At 49.5% G+C, this 23,293-nt stretch overlaps 1 protein-coding gene across 9 annotated transcripts in view; it reads left to right on the top strand.

Moving 5' to 3' along the window:
- Unk (unk zinc finger) overlaps window positions 1–22,502 on the top strand; it is a 32,142-nt gene extending 9,640 nt beyond the window's left edge. For 4 of the 9 annotated variants that reach the window (XM_020178809.2, XM_074045107.1, XM_074045109.1 and 1 more), the window contains 15 exons: window positions 7,704–7,913; window positions 9,137–9,313; window positions 9,426–9,556; window positions 10,153–10,288; window positions 10,879–10,996; window positions 12,119–12,203; window positions 13,833–13,975; window positions 14,341–14,541; window positions 15,093–15,158; window positions 15,609–15,783; window positions 16,749–16,850; window positions 16,983–17,171; window positions 19,353–19,534; window positions 20,140–20,397; window positions 21,064–22,502. In XM_020178809.2, coding sequence (XP_020034398.2) covers window positions 7,704–7,913; window positions 9,137–9,313; window positions 9,426–9,556; window positions 10,153–10,288; window positions 10,879–10,996; window positions 12,119–12,203; window positions 13,833–13,975; window positions 14,341–14,541; window positions 15,093–15,158; window positions 15,609–15,783; window positions 16,749–16,850; window positions 16,983–17,171; window positions 19,353–19,534; window positions 20,140–20,397; window positions 21,064–21,219 — 2,329 coding nt within the window. In that variant the 3' untranslated portion in view covers window positions 21,220–22,502. The other 5 variants (XM_074045106.1, XM_074045105.1, XM_074045104.1 and 2 more) reach the window with 5 other exon arrangements.
- The last annotated feature ends 791 nt before the right edge of the window (window positions 22,503–23,293 follow it).

The raw sequence follows: 23,293 nt of genomic DNA, 5'->3' as shown, positions 1-23,293 counted from the left end.
CCTAGGCTAGCCTGAAATTTGTGGGCTTCAAATTGATGATCTTTCTGCCTTAGCCTCCAGAGTGCTGGGATTACAAGCATGCATCACCATATTGCCATTGCCACTATCAGTCCTAACGAAATGACTTCTAATAGGAAGAAGGTCCAAGTCTCATCTTCCTATTTGAAATTTTGGCCTATTTACAGAACTTCTCCACTGAAGAGAGAGTTGTATTCTGAAAAGAAGTTGATAAAATCCTTTAGCATGGTGTTTTGTGACTTAAAAAGTTTTAACCAATAGTTTTCAAATCTAATATTTTACTAATTTTGATAAGAAAATCACTATATCTTTCTGATGTTACTTTTACTTAAGAGGTTTCTGGTGACCACACCCAGCTTTTGTTGTTTTGAGATGAGGTCTTGCTGTCTAATTCAGGCTGGCCTCGAACTTGCTATGTAGGCCAGCCTGGCTCTCCAACATAGTAATGTGAATGATCTTTACATAAACCTTGTCTCCCCGGTTTCACCAATTACAGAGTCATTAGGGCAAAGGAACGAATATAGAAAGAAGAAACAAGTGACACACAGGACTAGTTGCACACCAGTGTTGATCCCCCTTCACAGGTTTTGTTGGTTCTTGGGGCCAGGACAGCTCACAGTCATCTCATCTTTCTAGTGAGTACCAGTGAAAAGTAGGTTGAAATAATTGGAGGGTGAAGGCCCCCACTTTACAATATGACTTGCTTAAGTGCTTGTGGCACTGGTCCTGTGGGTTCCCCCTCCGTCTGTGTGATAGGATACTTTCATTCCATCCAAGAGGGCTCATCCTAGCCGTAAGTTCTTACTATATTTACTCTTTGGTTGCAGGCCAGTTATGGAATCAAAGGTTGCCTAATAGATTGAGACTCAGAAGCATACTAGACACTTTATTTGCTGAGATGAATGGTCTAAATCAGGATCACGTCAGATGGTTTGGAAGCCTAATCTCTATAGCTGTATCTATGTCAGATTGGTCCAAAATATTTACTATTTGCTTACCACCAATTTTAGTTCTGTTTCTTTTCTTTTTTTTTTTTTTTTTTGTTGGACTGGGGCTTGAACTCAGGGCTTCAGCTTGCAAAGCAGGAGCTCTCCTTGCTGAGACACATCTCCAGTCCATTTTGCTCTGGTAAGGATATGGGATCTCTCAAACTATTTCTGGGGCTGGCCTGGAACCTTGTTCCTCCAGATCTCAGCCTTCCAACTTGCTAGGATTATAGGTGTGAGCTGCCAGCGCCCAGTGTGTTTTGTTTTTTAAAGCTACTTTATAACTTCTATATTGTGGCTATTGTTAAAAAGTTGTATGGCTTCTGGTCATGGTTGACATCAAATAGAATATGTGTGTATGTTGTTATAAACATTGAATCTGTAGCTCCTAGAAATCTACATGCTAGCTTTTCAAAAATAAGGAAAGGTTTTTAGTAGGTTGTAAGAAATACAATTGGGTAAATAATTTAGAATTGAAATCTACTGCTGATATGCTCTTACAGTATTCTAAAATAAAAATATTTTATTCTTACTGGGTATGGTGGTACATGCCTGTAATCCCAGTACTTGGGAGGCTGAGGCAGGAGGATCAAGAGTTTGAGGCCAATGTGGAATCCATAGTAAGACCCTGTCTCCAATAGCAACAACAACAAAATTTTAATTTAAATTTTATTCTCAAACTCAGAAGTTTTTGTTTTGTTTTTGTTAGGGTGAAGATCTTTCTCTTTTTTTCTTTTTTTGAGACAGGGTCTCACAGTGCAGCTCAGGCTGGCCTCAAACTCAGCAGTCTTTCCTGCCTCTGCCTCCTGAGTAGTGGGATTACAGAGGTATGCCACCAAATCTGGCTTGAAGATCTCAATTTTAGTATGAAGGTGAGGAACAAAGCTGAGCAGACAATGTGTGGAAGGTAGGTAGATGACATTACTTGACCCTCTCATCTTCCCCCCACCCCTTACCAGAAATTGAAAGTTACTGATTTCTTAGTTGCCAGGAGACATGAAAGATGCTTCTCGTGTTTTTCTGAGTTAATGCAGAGGTGCTGTGTACCAAGCTTGTCCCATTTGGAATGCTGTTTGCTTTTCTTTTTCCTTCAGCATGTGTCAGGTCTGTGTAGGGTTACAAAGATAAATAGATGTGACTGCCTACAATCAGTCAACTGTGGAGAGACTGGACTAGATGTAGTTACACACTGTAGTAGGTGCATGGAAGGGGGCAACTGACACTGCTAGGTAGATAGGGTTAGGAGCCCCTTGGGATGGATAACAAGGCAAAATGCAGTTGAGACACAGGGAACGACATGATGAAAAGTATGGGTGTAGAGCAGAGGCTGGCAAACTGCAGCCTGTGTGCCGGATCCAGCCTGCTGCCTGCTTTATTGTAATGGTTGAAAACTAAGGATATTTTATGACTTGAAAATTGTATGACCTTCAAAGCATCCATAAATAAAGCTTTATTCATTTTTATAAAATCCGAGGTACAGTACAGCAGCAGTGTTGAGTAGTGGCAACAAAGCCCACGTGTGGCCCCTCTCATGGCATTGCACTGTGCTTGGCACACGGCAGTGTTTCCTGTGCTGTATATGTTAGCATTCCACAACGTTCTATTTATCCTTTATTACCACTCATGTCAAAATAAAAGAGGAACATAAAAATGGACCTGGAGTGCCTCACTTTGAAGGCACAGTGGAGTGTGGATTATTTTGTTACTGAAGTCACTGGCAAGCTGCTTTGAAAGAATATATAAACATGACCAGACCAAGCACTCTTAATGTTCTTGAACTCCTAAGAAAGCAATTTCTCATGAGTTCAGAAAAATTAGAAAATTAGAAAGAGAATATTTCATCATAGCAGAATTTCCTCACAAAAAATGCAAATGAGGACTGGGTGCTATGATGCAATCCTGTAATCCTAGCTACTTGGGAGGCAGAGATAGGGAGGATAGCAGTTTGAGGCCAGCCAACAACTGGGCATAGTGGCATGCATCTGTCATCATAGCTAATTGGGGAAGCTCAAATAGGAAGATCATGGTCCCAGTTGACTAGGACATAAGGCAAGCCCCTGTCTCAAAAATAACCAGTGGCTCACACCTGTAACCCTAACAATGCAGGAGACTGAGATCAGGAGTTTCATGATTTGAGGCCACTTTGGGCAAATACTTCAAGAGACCCAATCTCCAAAATAGCCAGTGCAAAATGGACTGGAGGTATGGCTCAAGCAGTAGAGCATCTACTGTGCAAGCAAAAAGCCCTGAGTTCAAATCCTGGTCCCCTTGGGGTTGGTGGAGTGACTTAAGTGGTAGAGCCTGCCTAGGAAGCATGAAGCCCCAAGTTCAAACCCCAGGCCCTCCAAAAATCAATCAACACACAAACCCTGATCCCACCAAAAAAAAATAAATAGCCAGCACAAGGACCAGAGCTGCAGCTCAAGTGGTAGAGGGCCTGCCTAGCACGCACAAAACCCTGAGTTCAAACTCTGGCACCTCAGAAAAACAGTTGTGTTTGAGCATGGCAACTGAAGAAATGTGCCTACAGAAAGCAAACTTTGTTGAGAGGGCTAGCCTTGTGGCAAGAAGTTTCTTACAGTCATTGGGAACAGCATTAATATCAATTAAAAAACAAGGTACAGTTGGAGGTGTGGCTCAAGTGGTAGAACACTTGCCTAGCAAGTGTGAGGCCAGTACCATCCAAAAAAAAAAATCTAAAACAAAACAAAATCCAAGGCAAATTCTGGGTATGGTGGTTCACATCTGTAATCCTAGCTACTCTGGTAGCAAAGGCAGGAGGAGCTTCAGTTTAAGGCTGGCCTGGGCAAATTTAGTGAGACCTTATCAAAAATAAAGCAAAACAACAAGTTGGGGGCACATCTCAAGTGGTAGAGCATTTGCTTAGCATGTGCAGGCCCTGGGTTCATTTTCCAGCACCACAACCACCTCAAACAAACACACACTGTACTAGTGCAACCTGAAATGTAATCTGCTAATCTTTTATGACTGATAGTAAAAATGTGTGTGGAGCACAAAAAGATGTAATTGTACAAATTTAGAAGGCTTATGAAAATGTAAAGTGTTCATTGTATTACTCATCAGCAGGTACTTTGCAGTAAATATTTGAATTTATCATGGTATTTAACTGCTAGACAGTAATGAATTTTACATGCTCTTGAGGACTTTTTTTTGCAGTTCTGTAGTTTGAGGTCAAGGCCTGCACCTTGAGCCACTACACCACCATCCCTTTTTGGTGATGGGTTTTTTCGAGATAGGGTCTCGTGAACTATTTGCTCAGGCTGGCTTTGAACCTTGATCCTCCTGATCTCTGCCTCCTGAGTAGCTAGGATTACAGGCATTGGCCACCGGTGCCTGGTTGCTCTTGGGTTCTTAACCATCAAGTCCATGAATTTTTGCCAGAAGTAGAAGCTGAACACCAAATCACACAATGATTTAATGGTTTATTAGTGGTCAATTTTTCTTGCAAATTTTTTGGATATTTTTGAGACAAGGTCTCACTATGTAGCCAGGTTGGGCTCAAACTTTCAGTCCTCCTGCCTCTACGTCCCAAGTGCTGGAATTATAGGTGTGTACCACCACCTCTGGCTTTCATTGCAGTTTTTTTGTTCCAAGCTGAGATTTAATGAGAATGCTATCAGCTACTACTATTGAACACTGAATGCCTTTAGAAATTAGCTTTTGCTGCAGAATTGACAATACTTCAAGTGAATTCAGTATACAATTACAAGGTAAAACAGCACTTATGCAGGCAAATCTTATGCTGCTTTAGTTACAAACTAAAGAAATGATCACTGAAAGTATGGTCTTTTATGCTGCTTTACTGAAGTCATTTTAAGGGCAATTAATGCTTGAGTCATGTCATGCTAAGCTGCCTTATACCCTTTCTGTCAAGATTGCCAACAAATGCAAGTTTTCCATTCTTTTTTGTTGTGGTTATTTGGTGATACTGGGGTTTGAACTCTGCTAGGCAGGCACTCTAGTTCTCCATTCTTACACATTTACTGTGGATACATTTTCCAAATACAAAGTATAGTTAGAGCAGTGATTTTGTACCTTTATGTGAATGCAAAGGAAATTTCCATAATTCCAAATTCCACGTACCATGGTGTGGAGGTGCACACCTGTAATCTCAATATTCAGGAGGCTGATGCAGTAGGATCACCAGTTCAAGGCCACCTTGGCTGGTTAGTGAAAGTATCTCAAACAAAAACTCATTTACTTATTAAACTGAGGAGTTTATACCAAGCCTTCAACTGGAAGAGATTAAAAGAGTCATATCAAGTCTAATAAATCCCCTGCCCTGGAAGGAAGGGAGGGAGGGAAATATAAGACTGATAGAATTCTATAAATGGTGGCACTTGTCTGTAGTCCAAGCTACTTGGGAGTCTAAAGCATAAAGATTACTTGAGCCCTGACTTTTAAGACCAACCTGGGCAACATAGTCAGACTGTGTATCAAGGAAAAAAATACAGGATGCCAGCTAGATTGGATTTCAGATAAACAGTGGATCATTTCTTTAGTATAAGTATGTCTCATGCAATTTATGGGACATACTTATGCTAGAAAATTATTCATTGTTTATCTGAAATTCCACTTAATTTTGCTGTCCTGTATTTCGTGTGCTAATCCTAAACACTACTTACTTCTTTGCTCCTGGCTCTGGACTCAGCTTCACTTTATGAAAGTTCCTCTTCTCCCCCTTTTCTACCCTTTAACTCCCAAGTTCATCTCCTAGGGAGCCAAGAGTTAGGAAGAATCTCTACTTCCCAGGAGACAGATTGGCCTAGTAGTTTGGAGGATTAATGCTTTAACTTGGTGCCAAGGCTGGGTACCTGCAGGCATCACGAGTGTCCAGCTTTTCTGTCTAACCAGACAGGATCTAGGAGAGCATCAGGCACTAGGGACCCTTCCAGATTTCTGCCCAGTGTCTTGGAATATTCCTGGGGCTTTGCCTCCTGCACCCCACCTCATTTACCTTTTCTAGTTCCTCTGTAGCTCCAAGCCTATGGAGGCACTTGTGAGCTCTGGGAACCAGACACAGTCTAATTCTGAGTTCATACTATTTCCTTTACCTAAAAACATCCTTCTCCCAATTCTTCATCCACTAGTACCACTCTTTCCCTGGTCCTTTCTTCTGTCCCAGCCTGGATCAAGGATCCTTGTAGGTTCCCAAGACACCCTGAGCAAACCTCCCTCAAAACTCTTTCTACACTTAGACTGGAGGTGTGGCTCAAGTGGTAGAGTTTAAACCCCAGTCCCACCAAAAACAAAACAAAACAAAAAATATCTTCCTACACTTATCCATTCACCTGTTTCTTCTCTGTCTCCCATGTAAATGTGAATAGGACAAGGACTGCTCCCGTGTCCTCCCTACTTAACATGGTGCCTGCACCTCAGAGGTGCTCAGTAAATGTGTGCTGAAGAAGAGTGGGGCTCTCTTTGGAGGCTTTGCTGCCCCTTTACTCCATCCAGCTGCCCCTGCCCCTGAAACACACTGAAGCACTTCTCCATACTTAAAGGCTGGGAAGATTTCTTAGCACTTGCTATCAGCAGTAAAGAAAACCTATCCAAATAGTCTCATCTCTGACCCGCTCACCCTGCCCCTCTTGCGGCCAGACTAGTGAGACCCCAAAGATCTGGACTGGTGCCTTAGTTACAGGTCCAGGCTGCACCCTGATCCAAGGCAGCTATTTCAGATCGGTCAGCTTTTCCTGCTGTGTTCCCTCTGTACACAGCCTTTGAGCCTTCTGCAGCTGTCCTTCTCACTGGCACCAGAGGACCCTCAAACCATTGGTTGCTTGCATTGTTAGGTTTGAGAGACTAAATAAAGAGAACCACAATGACTGCCCATCCCCTTGGCAGGGCCTCCTCAACCTAGGAGAGCTCTGACCTGGACACAGGTTTAAATAAAAAAAACAGGTAGATGGAGTATGTTCTGTGAGTCAGGGACACTCCACTGGGTGGATTGTGGGAGATGTTTGGGACTGTCTTGGCTATTACATGCAGGGTACAGGAGAGAACGTAATGAAGTGAGAGGACACCAGACAGACAGTCCTCAGATTCTCAGGATGTAAATAACTCTAGCTGCTGTACATCTTCCTGTATGACATGACTGGGGACAGGCCAGGCTGAGGGAGGGCTCTTCAGAATGCTATGAACTCCTTCCCAAACAGCTGTGTAGATAGTGCTAGCATGGTAATCATTGGAGATAGCAGTCCAGAGAGATACTTGTGAACTAGGCTTTCAGCTACAAAGTAGCACTCCTCTCAGCCCTGGTAATGGTATGAGGGAGGTTGCTAGGAAGTGGCAGGTGGATATGGGCATCAGGGAGCTACAGAAAATGTGGGAGAGGCTACTTCTGCTCTCGTGCATAGCCCTTTCCTTGTGATTATTGGCTTGGCCTGGAAAACTTCGGGGTTGGGGTAGAGGCTCATCCAAGCTGCTGTTGAAGACCACAGCTAGCCACCACAGCCTTGTAGCCTATGCTTGCTTCCTTTCAGGCTGGCTTGGGACCTGAATATTGCGACAGATCTGAATGCTAAGGTCTGGTTTTAGCCCTGGGCCTGACCTGGTGTCCCAGTAGAACTGGCACCCCAGAGCAGGGACTTCACGGGACTTGGTGAATAACTTCTTGCTGGGAAGCAAGGAGCTTCACTCGCTGCTCCTGGCCCCCCGCCACATGGTTTCTCTTTGCAGGTACCTGAAGGAGTTCCGCACAGAGCAGTGCCCACTCTTTGTGCAACACAAATGCACGCAGCATCGCCCCTACACCTGCTTCCACTGGCACTTTGTGAACCAGCGGCGCCGGCGGTCCATCCGCCGTCGGGATGGCACCTTCAACTACAGTCCAGACGTCTACTGCACCAAGTATGATGAAGCTACAGGCCTCTGCCCAGAGGGCGACGAGTGAGTGCCCTGCTTGGCCTCAGAGAAACCCCAGGTCTCCTTCTGGATCAGATGCCCTCAGAGTAGGCTAAGCAGATCCTGGGAAATTAGTCAGAGGCTGTTTTGGGGAAGACTGGCTGTAGTTCAGCTCACCTTGTGGCTCAAACCTGGGCTCTGGCTCCCCGCCCCCCCAGCCAAGGATGCAGCAAGAAGGGTGCTTTCATTTTCCTTTCCCTACTTTAAGGAAACCCAAAACAGGGTTTTCTTCTGATAAACCCAAGAGAGCACATCTGAACCAAGGTGGCTTCCTAGGCCTTCTTTTCATCCTCCCTCTTCCTATCTTGTTACCATCCACTACACAATCTTTTACAGTTCCACCAGGGTGGCAGTTTAGAGATGCTAAATATCTTCCCACAAATACCTGTAGAGAAACAGGGCATAACACTAATGACAAACATGAAATGGTAAACCTGGGAGCATCACTGAGGGAATGTCGGCCCTGCTTGTCATTTGTTTCAACTTTGCAGAAGAATGTTGGAGTTCTGTGGGTACAGTGTGTTGAACTGTCCCTGTGTCAGTCCCCCTTTCTGTTTTTTTTTTCTTTTTTGGGGAGAGTGGGCGGTACTGGGGTTTGAACTCGGGGTCTCGCACTTGCTAGGCAGGTGCTCTTACCACTTGCACTGTTCTGCCAGGCCTTTTTTGTGTTGGGTATTTTTGAGATAGGGGCTCACTTTTATTTCCTGGGCTGCAATAAAAGATCCTCCTGATCTTTGCCTCCCTAGTAGCTAGGATTACAGGCATGAGCCACAGGCACCCAGCCAGTCTCACTTTCTTAAGAGAGGTTTTCTTGGATCTCCGTCCACCCTCCTTCCCCACACCTCTGGCACTCTGGGTATGGGGATTAGGGGTGGGAGGCTGTACCTACATTTCAGAAGGGCTGATTGTTTCTTTGAGGACTCCCAGTCTGGGCAGCATTTGTTCTCCAAGCATCTGTCCCACCCAGAAGTGCCTTCTCTGGAGCATCTGCAGGGAACCTGGGAATGCCAGGCCTGTCAGGCCTCAGCACTAAGTAGCAGAGCCATGGTGGCAGGAAGATTTGTCACTGCCTTCCTCCTTGATCCACCATCACTATGCACTCTGGGTCCTGGTGACAGCCCTTCTACATTTGGTGGGGAAGGCTAGGGTTGAGGAAAATAGCTCAGGCCACGGGGGAAAGTTAAGTGACTCCCACTGCTGTGTTCTAGGTGCCCATTCCTGCACAGGACCACAGGGGACACTGAGCGCAGGTACCACCTTCGTTACTACAAAACTGGAATCTGCATCCACGAGACTGACTCAAAAGGCAACTGTACCAAGAATGGCCTGCACTGTGCTTTTGCCCATGGGCCCCATGACCTCCGCTCCCCTGTCTATGACATCAGGTGAGTGGTACTGGAATCAGGTCTGAGCAGGAGCCTGGCAGCCACTGATAACTCCAAAGAAGAAATGACAATGCCTTCTCCCTACCCTCTCTGTACTTTCTTCTTTTCCCAGGGAGCTCCAGGCTATGGAGGCCTTGCAGAATGGCCAGACCACAGTAGAGGGTAGCATAGAAGGCCAGTCTGCTGGGGCTGCAAGTCACGCCATGATAGAAAAAATCCTCAGCGAGGAACCTCGGTGGCAAGGTACAGGTGCCACATGAATGGCCATATCCCCTCCAGCAAGACATCTGTCCCCTCCCTTTTCCTGCCCATAGGTGTCCTAAAGGACTTGGCTCACAATTACCTACTGCCTTCTCCAATCAAAGCCTCCACCTCTGCTGGGAGGCACCCAGTCCCCTCATTGCACCTTACACCTATCATTCAAAAGGCACACAAGGACCTGAGTCAAACCCCAATATTGCCAATTAAAAAAAAAAGACACTTTGTAGCAGGGGCTTTCCCAGGTACACTGTGTTCCCAAGATCCCTCTGGGCTTCACATATGCACACTCAACGCATGTGTTCTCTACCCTCATGGAATGCCTTTTGGCCCTGTGAGCTATGGTTATCTCTGGTGAAGGGCAGCATGCTGCTCAGTTCACTGGGCTCTTAACCTTGGCTGTGGCTTCCCCAGTTTGTTCATGGCCTGTGAGGAGGTGGCCCTACCCACACCTTAATGGGAACTTCAGTTCCATTTTCCCTTCCCAGCAGTTTCTCCGTGCCTTCCCTCTACTATATTCCTGCTGTTCTTGGGGTGCTCCAGCTCCACTCCCTGACCCCTGCCCTCTGGCCCCTGTGCAGAGACCGCTTATGTGCTGGGGAACTATAAGACGGAGCCGTGCAAGAAGCCCCCGCGGCTGTGCCGCCAGGGCTATGCCTGTCCCTACTACCACAACAGCAAGGACCGGCGGCGGAGCCCCCGGAAGCACAAATACAGGTCCTTTGGCCCCAGGAGGCCAGCTATGGGAGGGAGGAGTGGCAGGGAAGGGATCTTGGCCAAGGCTACTACCACCATGATTCTCAGGGATTTGGGGAGGTGAGCGTAGGGGAGGTACCAAGGTCACAGAGCCTTGGTAGAAAGGTGGTGGTTGGGGGTGCTGACTAGGAAGGAGAACTGAGTGATGGGAGTCTTGTCCAACTCTTGCATGAATGAGGATCCTGATGAGACAGTTTGAGGGCTCTCCAGTTCTGGTCCTATAGGATATGTGCTGGAGCAGAGACAGGCCACAGTGTGGCAGGTAGAGGTGTGGCTGTGGCCTAACTGCTCTGGGCTGCTGTGGGCTTGATGCCTAGCTGAGGGGAGCAAAGCAGTGTCTTCATTGGTAATGTAGCCATCTGGGCTAGAGGAACAGCACACTTCTAGTCCTAGTTAGGCCCTCACTGTATACTAGTCTGTACACCATTTCCGTGCCTGCCCCCGTGAGGCAGAGAGACCAGATAGGGCCCTAAGCAGGGATCCAAGTGGCACTCTGCAGATCCCAGTGTCACCTTCTCTTACCTCTGTCTGACCCCCTTTCGTTGTACCAGGTCATCTCCATGTCCAAACGTCAAACATGGAGATGAGTGGGGAGACCCTGGCAAGTGTGAGAATGGAGATGCCTGCCAGTACTGCCACACCCGGACGGAGCAGCAGTTCCACCCAGAGGTGGGCCCTTAGGGTTGGGACTGGGGCCCTATGAGAGACTATGAGTGGCTAACATGTCCTCTTTGGGAAGCATGGAGAGAGGCAAGGAGAATGAGGGTGGGTGTTGGCGCCATCCTGAAAGAGGGCTTCCTGGGCAGTGCCTGGAAGAGCCACATCCCTCACTTTGCAACTTCTCTTGTTGTGAGTCCCCCACCCCATAGCCCTCTGCTTCTAGTTTGTTCCCCAGGGCATGGGCAGACCACGGTGGTCTGACCGTTCTGGACTTTGTACTGCTCCCCACCAGGATTTAAAAAATAAAAAAGCCCAGGCTGGCAGAGTGTCTCAAGTGGTAGAGTACCTGCTTAGCAAGTGCAAGGCCCTGAATTCAACCCCAAGTACCACAGATAATAAAATAGCCCCTTCCAGCTATCCTAATCAGAGTCTAGGGGATAGACAGCAACCTCTCTGACACAGTTCCTCAGCCCACATGAGCCATGTCAGTATGCCTGCATCTAGAGTAGCCTTATAAAGAGGCATATGCTGTCCTGTCCCTGGTTGGTTGGTTCCACAGAAGCCAGGCCACCCTGAGAAAGAGACATAGACAAGACTTCTTGTGGCAACAGATGTGGTGGAGAGAAAAGTTAGATCCAGTATGGATCCCAAGCCCAAGTTCCCTGGCAAGGGCTCGCTGGGCTCCCTGAGATCTCGGCTCACTTAATGCCCAGGAGGCACAGCCCTGGCCAAGATCATGAGTGGAACCACTCTCTTTGTCACGGCTGCTTGAACCTGTGATCCCAGAAGGAAGGGCATCAATGGCAGTGGGCTGACTTAGGAGTTTGAATAAGAAGTTGGTAGGGAGAATCCAAGTGTGGTAGTGCATGCCTGTAATCCCAGAATTTGGGAGGATGTGGTAGGAGGATTATAAATTCAAGGCCAGCCTGGGCTACATAGCAACACCTTGTCTGGGGAAACAAAAAAAAGTTGGTAGGGAGAGACTTAGAGACTTAGGAGGGGTATAATAGAAGGGACAGAGATGGGGCGGTGAGCGGGGATGCTAAATTAGCCCACCCTTACTGATGGAAAGATCACCTGCCTGGTACTTTTGTGGAGCCTGACCCATCTTTGCTCTACTCTGCCCTCCAGATTTACAAATCCACCAAGTGCAACGACATGCAGCAGTCAGGCAGCTGTCCCCGAGGACCTTTCTGCGCCTTTGCTCATGTAGAACGTATGCTATTCCCTTGCCCTGGGGCAGCACCCTCTCTCCTTCCCCTCCTCTAACCCTGCTGAGACTCAGGCAGGGGAGTGGGCCCTAACAGTATGTCATGCACAAGAGCTTGTCTTCCAGTGGCCAGCCTTCTTCCCACTGGAAATTCCATTCCCCTTGCCTCTCTGGAACTGGCCTTGAAGCCCAAGGTCATGAGATAGAGACTGCAGTACTAGTCCCCTTGTCAGACACTCCCAGTCTCAAGCAAGGAGCAAGGTGAGGCACTACCTCTATATCGAACTTGGCAAATGCCACCAGCTACCTTGTGTCACTCAGGACACATATTACTAACGGAACATATTGTTCTTTCCTACTGAGCCCTGTTCAGGCCTCTAGAGTGGAGCTGTCCATTCAAAATATCATGTGACCCTCATATGTCATTTTAAAGTTTTTGGTAGCACACTAAAAAAAGCAAGGGAATTCCGGGTGCTGGTGGCTCACACTTGTAATCCTAGCTACTTGGGAGACTGAGACAGGGAGGATCAAGGTTTGAGGCCAGCCCAGGCAAATAATTCCTGAGTCCCTGTCTCCGTAATAACTGGAGCAAAATGAACTGGACGTGTAGCTCAAGCGGTAAAGTGCCTGCTTTGCAGACCTGAAGCTCTGAGTTCAAACTTCAGTCCCATTAGGAGGAAAAAAAAAAAAAAAAAAGCAAGGGTAATAGGTTAATTTTGACAGTATATTATTTATGTATTTTGTCTTTTCTTTTTTGGTGCTGGGATCGAACCCAGGGCCTCGCACATGCTAGGCAAGCACTGTACCACCGAGCTACATCCCAGCCCTATATTTTTTATTTAGCTCAATATATAATGGTCTCATTTCAGTAAGTAATTGATAGGAAAAACAATCAAGATATTTTACGTTGTTTTTGTACTAAGTGTTGGAGATCTGATAGGAATTTAACACAACACATTTCAGTTCAGATCAAGTGCTCAGTAGCCACAGGTGACTTTTGGCAAGACGGCACAGGTCTAGATCCTCAGTGTTACATCCAGGCCACCCTTTCTATTGCAGAGTGGGTGCTGGAGTTGACACCTCTTTCCGCTGCAGTTCACCATTCTGGTTCTCCTTAACCTCTTCTTAGGCTCAGTCTTGTCTCTGAGATTAGAGTAAAGAATAAACAGAGGGCCCTGGGAGGGAGAAGCATATGGGGGACACAGAGATAAGTCCCCATTGTAGGTACTGGGACCACCCTATTGAGACAGCACAGGGAAATGTTTAATAGTTCAAATTGTGGAGTCATACAGAATAGGGGCTCAAATCCCAGTGTTTCTCTCGTCTAGTTCTGATACGTTGGTAGATACAGCTAGCTTCCGAACCTCAGTTTCCTCCTCTATAAAATGGAGATTGTTATAGTCATCTGCATTCTATAGGCGTTATGGAGAATGACAATGCACAGTGCTGGTGCCGCACCTGGCTTGCAATAGGTGTGGAGGACATGATAAAAATAGGAATAAAGTAAAAACTAGCGGAATAATTCCTGTGAGGTATATAGGGGGATGTATGGTCTCCTTTAGAAGGTAACCAGGAGCATTTTTGGAGGGACCAAGGTGGCTTGGAAGCATCCTGACCCCTGTCCCCCTCTTGCAGAGCCACCCCTAAATGATGATCTGCAGCCTTCCTCAGCTGTATCCAGCCCCACCCAACCAGGTCCTGTCTTGTACATGCCATCTGCTGCCGGAGACTCAGTGCCTGTGAGCCCCTCCAGTCCGCATGCCCCTGACCTCAGCACTGTACGTGCCTGTCTTGGGGAATGGGTGGGCACCATGCCTGCCCAGGAGCCAGCTCCTGCCTGTCTCATGCCCCAGGCCCTGTTAGCCTGTGCTTGGGGAGGAGGCCCTGGTATTTGTCCTAGGACCAAGGGAATCTGCCTTTTCTGCCTCAAGGTTCTCTGTCAAAGTTGGAGTGTAATGTGTCTTCAGCCTGGGCAGAAAGCCTCTGTCAAAACCTCTGTCGCCCTCTCGCCTAATCCCTCACGAGGCTCAGAGGCCCCAAGTACTTGGTGCTGCCCCTTGCTGAAGCCTCCCTTGGGGCAGGTTGGAGGGTGGCTGTGCTCCTGCCTGAGTTGTACCCACTGGCCACCTGTCCTCTTCTGCAGCTCCTCTGTAGGAACAGCAGCCTGGGCAGCCCATCCCACCTCTGCGGCTCTCCACCAGGTCACAGCAGGAAGGCCCCAAACCTAGAGGGCCTTGTCTTCCCTGGGGAGTCTGGCCTCGCCCCTGGCAGCTACAAGAAAGCTCCTGGCTTTGAGAGGGAAGACCAGGTGGGAGCTGAGTACCTGAAAACTTTCAAGTGCCAGGTAAAGGATGAGAGCAGCAGCAGAGACAATTAACCCAGTGAGCTTAGCCTTCTCCTGCATGGGATGAGAGCACCTTGGAGGAGAGGCCTGGCGTGTCTGTGGGGAGGATGCTAGGAGCTAGGACTCAGCCTCTTCAGAACATCCTGTTTCCTGGCTGAGGACTGGAAGGCTGTGCAGCTGCCCTAGAGTCACAGAGCCAGGCAGTAGAGGAGCAGCCCTTACTCCACCCTGGACTAGGATTGCAGGGCTTAGAGAAGGAGCAGGAGTTTCTAGTGGCCTGGACACAAACTTCTGGGCTTATCTGAGGCTCTGAACCACCTGAGAGGAGAGAAGCAGTTCCCTGCTAGGATAGTAGGGTGGGGGAAGATGCAGGGGGAAAGGAGAAGGTATATGTGTGTGTGCAGAGGGGCTTGCATGGCAGGTGACCAGGTATCTGTCACAACCTGCTCCCTGTATATGCAGCCTCAGTGGGCCAAGGAGGATCAGATGAACTAGACTCAGAGCTCCATAGCACCATGTTCACCTTCTGCTCCCTGACTTTTCTCTCTCAGGCTAAACTAAAACCCCACTCACTAGAGCCCAGGAGTCAAGACCAGCCTCTACTTCAGCCCAAACAGGTACAGAGTTCTCATCCTCTTCCTAACTTTATTTTGCATCCACTGTGGATGAGACAGACCCAGAGCCCCAGTCAACTGCAGGGAGTAGGGCACCACTTTCCCCATAAACCAGATTAGGACAAAGCCCCAAATCCAGAGTGGTTGGGGGTCAGACCCTGGAGCTCCTCCTCTCCTTGACATGCTCACCCATCAGTCAGGAGTGTTCAGGGAGCATCTCATGATTTCAAGCTCTGTGCTCACTTCTCCCTTTCTCCGCTACAAGCCTGCAGGGGTGAGTGGCCAGCAGCCTCTGAGTCTTATTGCTCCATCTCCAGTCTCTCAACACAGCGTGGGGAGTGCAGCCTGCCTGGGCCTGGGGTGGCTAACCAAGACTTGGGAGGTGCCTGTTCTATCCTTTGCAGTGGTCTCTGCCAGCAGGCATCCCATTGCCTCTCCTCATTCTCGTTGCAGGACGTGCTGGGCATCCTCCCTGTGGGCAGCCCCTTGACCTCAAGCATCTCTTCCAGTATCACCTCCAGCCTGGCAGCCACTCCCCCAAGCCCAGCAGGCACCAGCAGTGCTCCTGGCATGAATGCAAATGCTCTACCCTTCTACCCAACCAGTGACACGGTAGAGTCGGTCATAGGTAATTAGACCAGGTCTGTTTGTAAGTCCAGGACTGGGCCTGGAGTCAGAAGAACAAAGTCTCTGAACTGAGACTCAAATAAGCACATTAGACACCTTAGACATCTGGCTTAGGAGAGTCAGGGTAGACACTCTTGGCCCTTAGAGCTAAAGGGAAAATGAGCTCAAAATGTAGGGCCAAACCTAAGCCTTGGAACTCTTTTATGCAAGTGTGGTCTCACCCCACCACATCTTATGGAGTCTCTATTCATTCTCTCATTAGCATCATTCTTTCACTAGGCATCCTTGTGAGGTGAACAACCTGCACAGCCGTCCTTGGAGTGTCTGTAGACTGGGTGTGGCACAGTGTGGGAACATATTCTTACCATGTTCAATGCCCTGGGTTCAGTCCCCAGCCACAAAAAAGAAGTCACTGTCCCTTTTCCTCATCATTTAGGGTTGCCTACTTTGTGGTAGGTCCCAGGGCAGGCACTGGAGAAACAGATGATACTGTGCTATTCCCACCCTCTCTCCTACCAGTTCAGCAGAGGGCACTGACATTTGTACTGGCTATGAAGTGCCCAAAGACCTGCCCACCCATAGTAAGCTCAGGGTGAGACGTATATCCCATAAGACAGGGACCTTGGATTGGGTCTTTTTTGTTTTTTGAGATGGTGTCTCGCTATGTTGCCCAGGTTGGACTCAAATGAGATCTTCCTGCCTCATCCTCCTGAGTAGCTACGATTATAGGCTGCACTGCCATGCTCAGCTAGGGTTGATTCTTGATTCCTCCTGAGGGTATCAAAGAGGGCTTCAGAAAGGAGAGACACTTGGGCCAGATTTGGTAGATGGTCAGGATCAGTGTGGGTAGAGGGAGAGACAACCAGAGGTGTAGCAGGGGGAGGAAATGAGGTAGTCAAGTTCAGGAAGGTCCTGAATCCTGGGGCTTGGCCCTTGGGAGGCCCACATCCTAATCTCTGTCCCTAGAGTCTGCCTTGGATGACCTGGACCTGAACGAGTTTGGGGTGGCCGCCCTGGAGAAGACTTTCGATAATAGCACAGTGCCCCACCCTGGCAGCATTACAATCGGTACTGGGGAGTGGGCAGGCAGGGTGGTCTGGAGGGTGCCTTGGAGTCCCGCTGGCCTGGGTCCCCTGCCCAATGTGGCCCAAATGGCTTGCCTAGCCCTCACCAAGCCTCCCTCTGGGGCCTGTCTTGCAGGTGGCAGTTTGCTTCAGAGCTCTGCACCCGTGAACATTCCTGGCTCCTTGGGCAGCTCAGCCTCCTTCCACTCTGCCTCCCCATCCCCTCCTGTCAGCCTCTCCTCACATTTCTTGCAGCAGCCCCAGGGCCACCTGAGCCAGTCAGAAAACACATTTTTAGGAACCTCAGCATCACATGGATCTTTGGGTAAGGCGGGAACCTGGTGCCTTTTAGAAAATGTCTTAGCTACTCTGTCCATGGCATGTCACCCAAGCTAGAGATTAGCACAGGGGCTTTTGGCTGAGAGCCTCTTCTACTCCTACTTGTATGACTGTGGACAAGTGAGTTAACCTCTGCCTTAGCTTCCTGTGCTATGGAATAGGTGCAGCTGTTGTGGGGATTAAATGAAATGCCATGAGGGAAGCACTAGGACAGCCAAGGTAGCGAGAAGTTGTGGTCTGAGTCTACAGAGCTGAGGCCTGGTCTTCAGTGCAGTTTTGCCCAGTCAGATACAAACCAAATAAGGGCTGGGGGTATAGCTCAGTGGTAAAGTGCTTGCCTAGCATGCACCAGGCCCTGGGTTTGAGCCCCAACACTTATAAAAAGAAAAAAAATTCATAGTCACCTAGAGCTCCTAGAGGCTGGTCACACCAACCAGGATCACAGGAGACCAAGGGAGTAGTTGGAGCAGGCCCACCCAGGCTCAGGTTGCCCTTTCTGACAGGCAGAGGCATAGGGAGACTCAGATGTAGCCTAGATAGCTGTTCGCCTAGCCTAACATTGGAATTGAGGGTAGTAGGGCCCCAAGAGGCTCTCAAGGTTCCAAGGTTAGAAGCAAACTATGGAGCTTCACAGCCCTGCCACCATGGCCAGGGATGTGCCTCCTCAAATGGGGACCGTGGAAATGTTCCCTGAGGTAATGGATTTATAGTCTTCAGTGTGGTACCTCCCAATGAACATGGAACATTGGCCCCTCCTCCCACTCCCCCCATCAGCTATTCAAAAACCCCTTCCCCTCAGGGTACTGAGCCTCCAGTCAACTGGAGGCACTGAGAACCTTTGAAGTTCAGGTGTGGTGGCTTCCCTCACTGTCATCCCTGGGGGTTTGCAACACCTCCCCAATTTAGCAGAGGCTGTTCTCTGGTGTGGATTGTGTCCACTTAGATACTAATGTTACATCTTCCTGACTTGTTCATTTTCTGGAAGCATCTTGATTCAGCCCTGCTTACTAGCCCCTCAGATCCCTTCACCAGGGGTCCTTGAGTATAGTCATAGATGCCAAGTGTTGACCCATCAGGCCTTGCCATCATGACTGGGCAAGGGTGCTCAAACTGGGATTCAATTTAGAGTGTGACGGGAGCTAACCTGCATGGGGCAGTTGAGAGGACATGTGCTCTCTAAGGAGCACAAGAGAGTAATTGCTACCTGCATAAGGAGGGCAGAGGTGCAGATGGACAAAGCCTGCTGCTAGGCCAATCTCTGTCAGTGCTGTAGTCTAGAGGTCCTGCTTAGGATCGGGAGCTCCACGGGACAGTACACCTCTGCTCTCAGTGCACTTGTTTAGCTCAGAGGGCAGAAAGTCTGAAATATGGTTGTTGAACTTCTTGACTGAATTACTGGGAAAGGAAGCAAGGAAAGTCACTAGACTAGTATGTGTGGGCAGAAGGCTTCCAGAGATGGGTATGGGAACTTCATGAAGACAGGGGCTGTCCTGGGGCCAGAGCATATTGGTTAAGTGAGAGGGCAGGTGAGTGGCAGTTTCACTTACCAGGAAGAACAAGCCTTTGGAACCAGATGCTGTGGCTATATCCTGCTGCACCACTCTGAGTTCATGTGATTCTTGGTTGCACGTTCTGTCTTAGTGTTTCGTCTATAAAGCAAGGAAGGACCCAAGGTTCCCCAGCAACTCCTGCTTCAGCCTTTCCATCAAAGGCCCTGGCTGGTGACTTTTCTCCTGTATCTCTTCCTTCTGATCTTGCCAGTTAGGACCCTCCCCAGCCTTACACTGGATGCAACAAGGATCTCTGAGCTTTAGTTGAACAGTAAAGTCATCTTCACAAATTGCCCCCAGCAGGGGCCTTCAGACTGCTGTCCTATGTGATACTTCCTGAGTCCTCTGAGTTCCTCTGTGAGGCCAGTAATGGGAGCCCATTTTACAGATGATGCTGAGGGTCACAACCTAAGTGGCAACTACTATGTAGCAGGTAGCACTAAAGTTTAAGTCTGACTTAGCCAGGGTACCTTCACGGCCTGCTCTTCTGTCCCTGCTAAGTGCTCCAGCCCGATGTGGGGTACAACCTCCCAGGGTTCAATCAGCCCCTGGAAGGCCCAGGCAGACAGGGCTGGCCAAGCCCTCCACAGCTGATGTTCCTCCCCTCCCTGGGGCAGGTCTGAACGGGATGAACAGCAGCATCTGGGAGCATTTTGCCTCTGGAAACTTCTCCCCAGGCACTTCCCCTGCCTTCCTGTCAGGGCCAGGGGCTGCTGAACTGGCCCGGCTTCGTCAAGAGCTAGATGAAGCTAACGGCACCATCAAGCAGTGGGAGGAGTCCTGGAAGCAGGCCAAGCAGGTACTGGGCCCCACGCCCACCTGCCGTCCCCAGTGCCTGGTGGCATCCAGCCCTAGCCCAGCCTACACAGAGTGGGCATGGTGGGGGGAGGGAGGGGAAGCAGAGGCCTGAAGAACAGAGCAGAAACTTTTGTTTAACTTCTCCCCTCATAGGAGGACTGGCCTTGCCAATCAGGCTGGTGCCATAGGTCTGGAACTCCCTCTGGGAGCTGATTGTATAGTTTAGTGACAGGACCACTTACTTCTTCCTGGAAGCCTGGACTCTTTGGGGTTCTAGGTTCCAAGTTGGGCCCTTTGTCCAGTTATAGCCCACCTGCCTCTGGGGGGTGCTGGCCAGGATATGAGCCCTGTGTTGTCTCCTGCCATGCTAGGCTCTGCCCCCTTCCCTGTCCACAGAGGGAGGGTCTCCTGCAGATCCTGAAACCTCTCTCCTCTGCAGGCAGCATCAGTCTCTTCCCTGCCCCCTCCCCAGACAGCAGGCCCAGCTTCCCAGCAGGCCTGGCAGCCAGAGTCACCCACACAGGCTCCCGGAGATGCTCTCTGGGGGGGGCAAGGGGGAAGGGGCAGGGAGCCATCGTGATGAAGCGCTGCGTGTTGGGCCCACAGGCTTGTGATGCCTGGAAGAAAGAGGCGGAGGAGGCTGGTGAGCGGGCCAGTGCAGCAGGTGCCGAGTGCGAGATGGCCCGGGAGCAGCGAGATGCACTAGAGGTGCAGGTGAAGAAGCTCCAGGAAGAGCTGGAGCGGCTGCATGCGGGGCCTGATACTCCAGCCCTGCCCACCTTCCCTGATCTGGAGGCGCTTTCACTCTCCACCCTCTACTCCCTCCAGAAGCAGCTGCGGGCCCACCTGGAACAAGTAGATAAGGTTAGCCCCAGAGGTCAGGGAGCACGGAGTGGGGGTGCACAGTGGCCTCAGCCAGCACTTGGACCCTCTTGAGAATCTGTGCTCAGCACTGGACCATTACTCACAATATCTCAGCCTGCTGGGAAGGTGAGAAATCCTGGGGCAACAGGGCAGTAGTGCCCACTAAGCTGCAGCCTTGTCCCTGTGCACTAAGTGGCTCTCCGTGTACCAGCAGACATTGCAGAGTGGTCCAGGCCCTCAGGGGTGCCGATTTGCATTCTTACCTATCTTGCTGGGTTTCCAGTGGTGGCATGGCCCCAATGGGAATGGCATTTTGTTCCATTTACATGTGACATCTCTAAGCCTCATTTTTCTCACTTGGAGACCTAAAGTTTCTGTAAGATCAAATGGGACAAGAGGTGTTAACAAATCCTCAAGGGATGAGGGGAGTGCTCCTGCCCAGCCAGTGCAGCTGGTCATGGCAAGCAGAGCCTGGAGCTGAGCAGCCTGAACTCTACCTCTGCTCCCACTTTCCACCAGGGTCCTGTGAGAACACTGTTGAGCTCTGTGCCTTGGTTTCCTCTTCCAAAGGGGACTGAAGTGAGAAGCAAGGGAGCTTCTTGCTTAACTTGGGGCCAGGCTGACAGCAGAGACCATGCTTGTGACCAGATGTCACTTTCCTTGCAGGCCCTGTTCCATATGCAGTCGGTGAAATGCCTTAAGTGTCAGGAGCAGACCCGAGCAGTGCTGCCATGCCAACACGCTGTGCTGTGTGAGCTCTGTGCCGAGGGCAGTGAGTGCCCTGTCTGCCAGCCCAGCAGGGCCCATACCCTCCAGTCGTGACCCTGCAGACCTGGCCCAGCTGGGTCTGAATCTTCTAACCTAGGACTTTTTATATGTATGTATGTATGTATGTATGTATGTATATGTATATGATTATGTACATGTATACATTTCTGTATGTGTGCAAGTGTGCGTGGTGGCCAGCGTGTGCACAGTGTCTGTGTGTATATCTGTACATAGATATAGACACACACTTTAAAACAGACTTACCAAGCACTTTTTTTAAAAAAAAGACTATTTTGCAGTCCTCCCCTGCCCACTCCCCACCCTTCCCGCTCAGAGACAAAGTCCCTCTTTTCCTCCTGACCTTTTGGCAGAGAATCTATTTCTGTCTCTTTTTTATGTAGGAACTAACTATTTTTAACTTCTTCCTGGGGCCTGAGCAGGGAAGAGGGGACTGAGGGGAGGGAGAAGACTTCAGGGCATGTCCTGCTCACCTGCTACTCCAGGGCCAGGGCTGGCATCAAGGTGTGGAGGTTTCAGATCCCCCAGTTCTAGCTGTGAGGGCCTCAGGGAGGCCTGAGGGTGTGCTGGGGGTCTAAGCCAACCTAGCTTCTAGGTTTACCAATGTGTATTTAGTTCTGGGGACAGCAGTAGGAGCTGGCAGGCCAAAGCTGCAAGGGTCAGCCTCATTCCCATACCTGGGCCCTTGAAACCCCTCAAGGGGCAAGGCTCAGTTTTATCCCTCAGGTTCTTTAGGCCTGGGATCCCCTTAAATCCTTTCCTCCTGGACTCCACAGAACAGCCTCCCTGGACCCAGGCTGGCACTACCCTCATCTGTTCCTGCCCCCTCCCTCTTATGTGGCTCCCATGCCGACTGCCCCCCTCCCTCTGGCAGCTAGCAGGGCAATTGTTGGGGAGGAGTGCGGCCTAATGACCAAGGGGGCACAGGCCCTGCCCTCCTTGCCAAGGAGGGGCTCCGTACGCATTCCTTGGTGCTCTCAGTGCAGCTGACGTCCTGTCATTCTTTGCAGGCGCCTGTGTGCATGTGTGTGTGTGCCTGTTCAGTGTATATTGTGTCTTAGCTTCAGTTTTAAAAATTGTTCTGTACAGAGCGATGCAGTGGGGCGGGAGGGCAGAAGGAAGCAACTTTGCTCCCAGCACTGGGTGTCAGGCGGGCTTGAGAGGGCTGTATAGGGTCTGCCCTGATCCAGAGAGCCCCCTTGGGCTCAGCACGAAAGGGCTTTCAATGAATTAAGTGAAAACTTTCTCCTTTTTTACAAAAATGCAAAAAATCAACAAAGCAAACCTATTGGAAATAAAATATGAACTTGGAATGGTAATTTGTTTACATTGGGGAGTGGACTCCCTAATGAGGGCCTCCAAACTGCTAGGTGCTGTGGAAACAGCTGGTGCCCATACCCTGTGGTGTGAGATCCAAAGGCAGCTCAAGTGCCCTCTGGGATCAACACGATGGGGACCTTTAGTCTTGGACACAGAGACCTCCCACCCAGACCCTGTGACTGTTGTGTTCAGGGCTTTGTCCTCAGCCATGAGTGGTTTTCTTATTCATGTTTCCCAAAAGTCAACAAGGCCCCTAATTGCTTCTCAAAGGAACAGACAATGCATTCCCATATGGATGGTTTACATAAAAGCATAAAAACAATGAAGGGAGCCAGGGCTGGTGGCTCACCCCTGTAATCCTAGCTACTCAGGATACAGAGATAGGAGGATCAGGGTTCAAAGCCAGCCCAGCAAACAGTTCGAGAGACCCTATCTTGGAAATGCCCAACACTAAAAAGGGCAAGTAGAGTGGTTTCAAGTGGTGGAGCCCCTGCCTAGCAAGCATAAAACCCTGAGTTCAAACCCCAGCACCGCCAAAAAAAAGGATCTGAGGCAGTACCTTACCTTCCTCCTGCCTTACCCTTCTCCCTACCCAGCTATGTGTTGGGGGTAAGAAAACACTAGAGCGGAAGTCTCTGCCTGGGCTTGAGGCTAGAGCTGCCCATCTCTGGCTTCTGTCAGTCAACCCGTGCAACCTCAAAGGTTAAGTGACTTCATTAGGATCACAGCTAGAGCTACCACTAGTCCTTGGGCTCGGCCTCACAATTGTCTCACCAGGCCCCTGTCCTGA

Source organism: Castor canadensis, chromosome 11 (genome assembly GCF_047511655.1).
Source record: "Castor canadensis chromosome 11, mCasCan1.hap1v2, whole genome shotgun sequence".
Lineage (NCBI taxonomy): Eukaryota > Metazoa > Chordata > Mammalia > Rodentia > Castoridae > Castor > Castor canadensis.
Note: the sequence above shows the minus strand (reverse complement) of the source record. Positions and strands in the feature narration are given on the sequence as shown.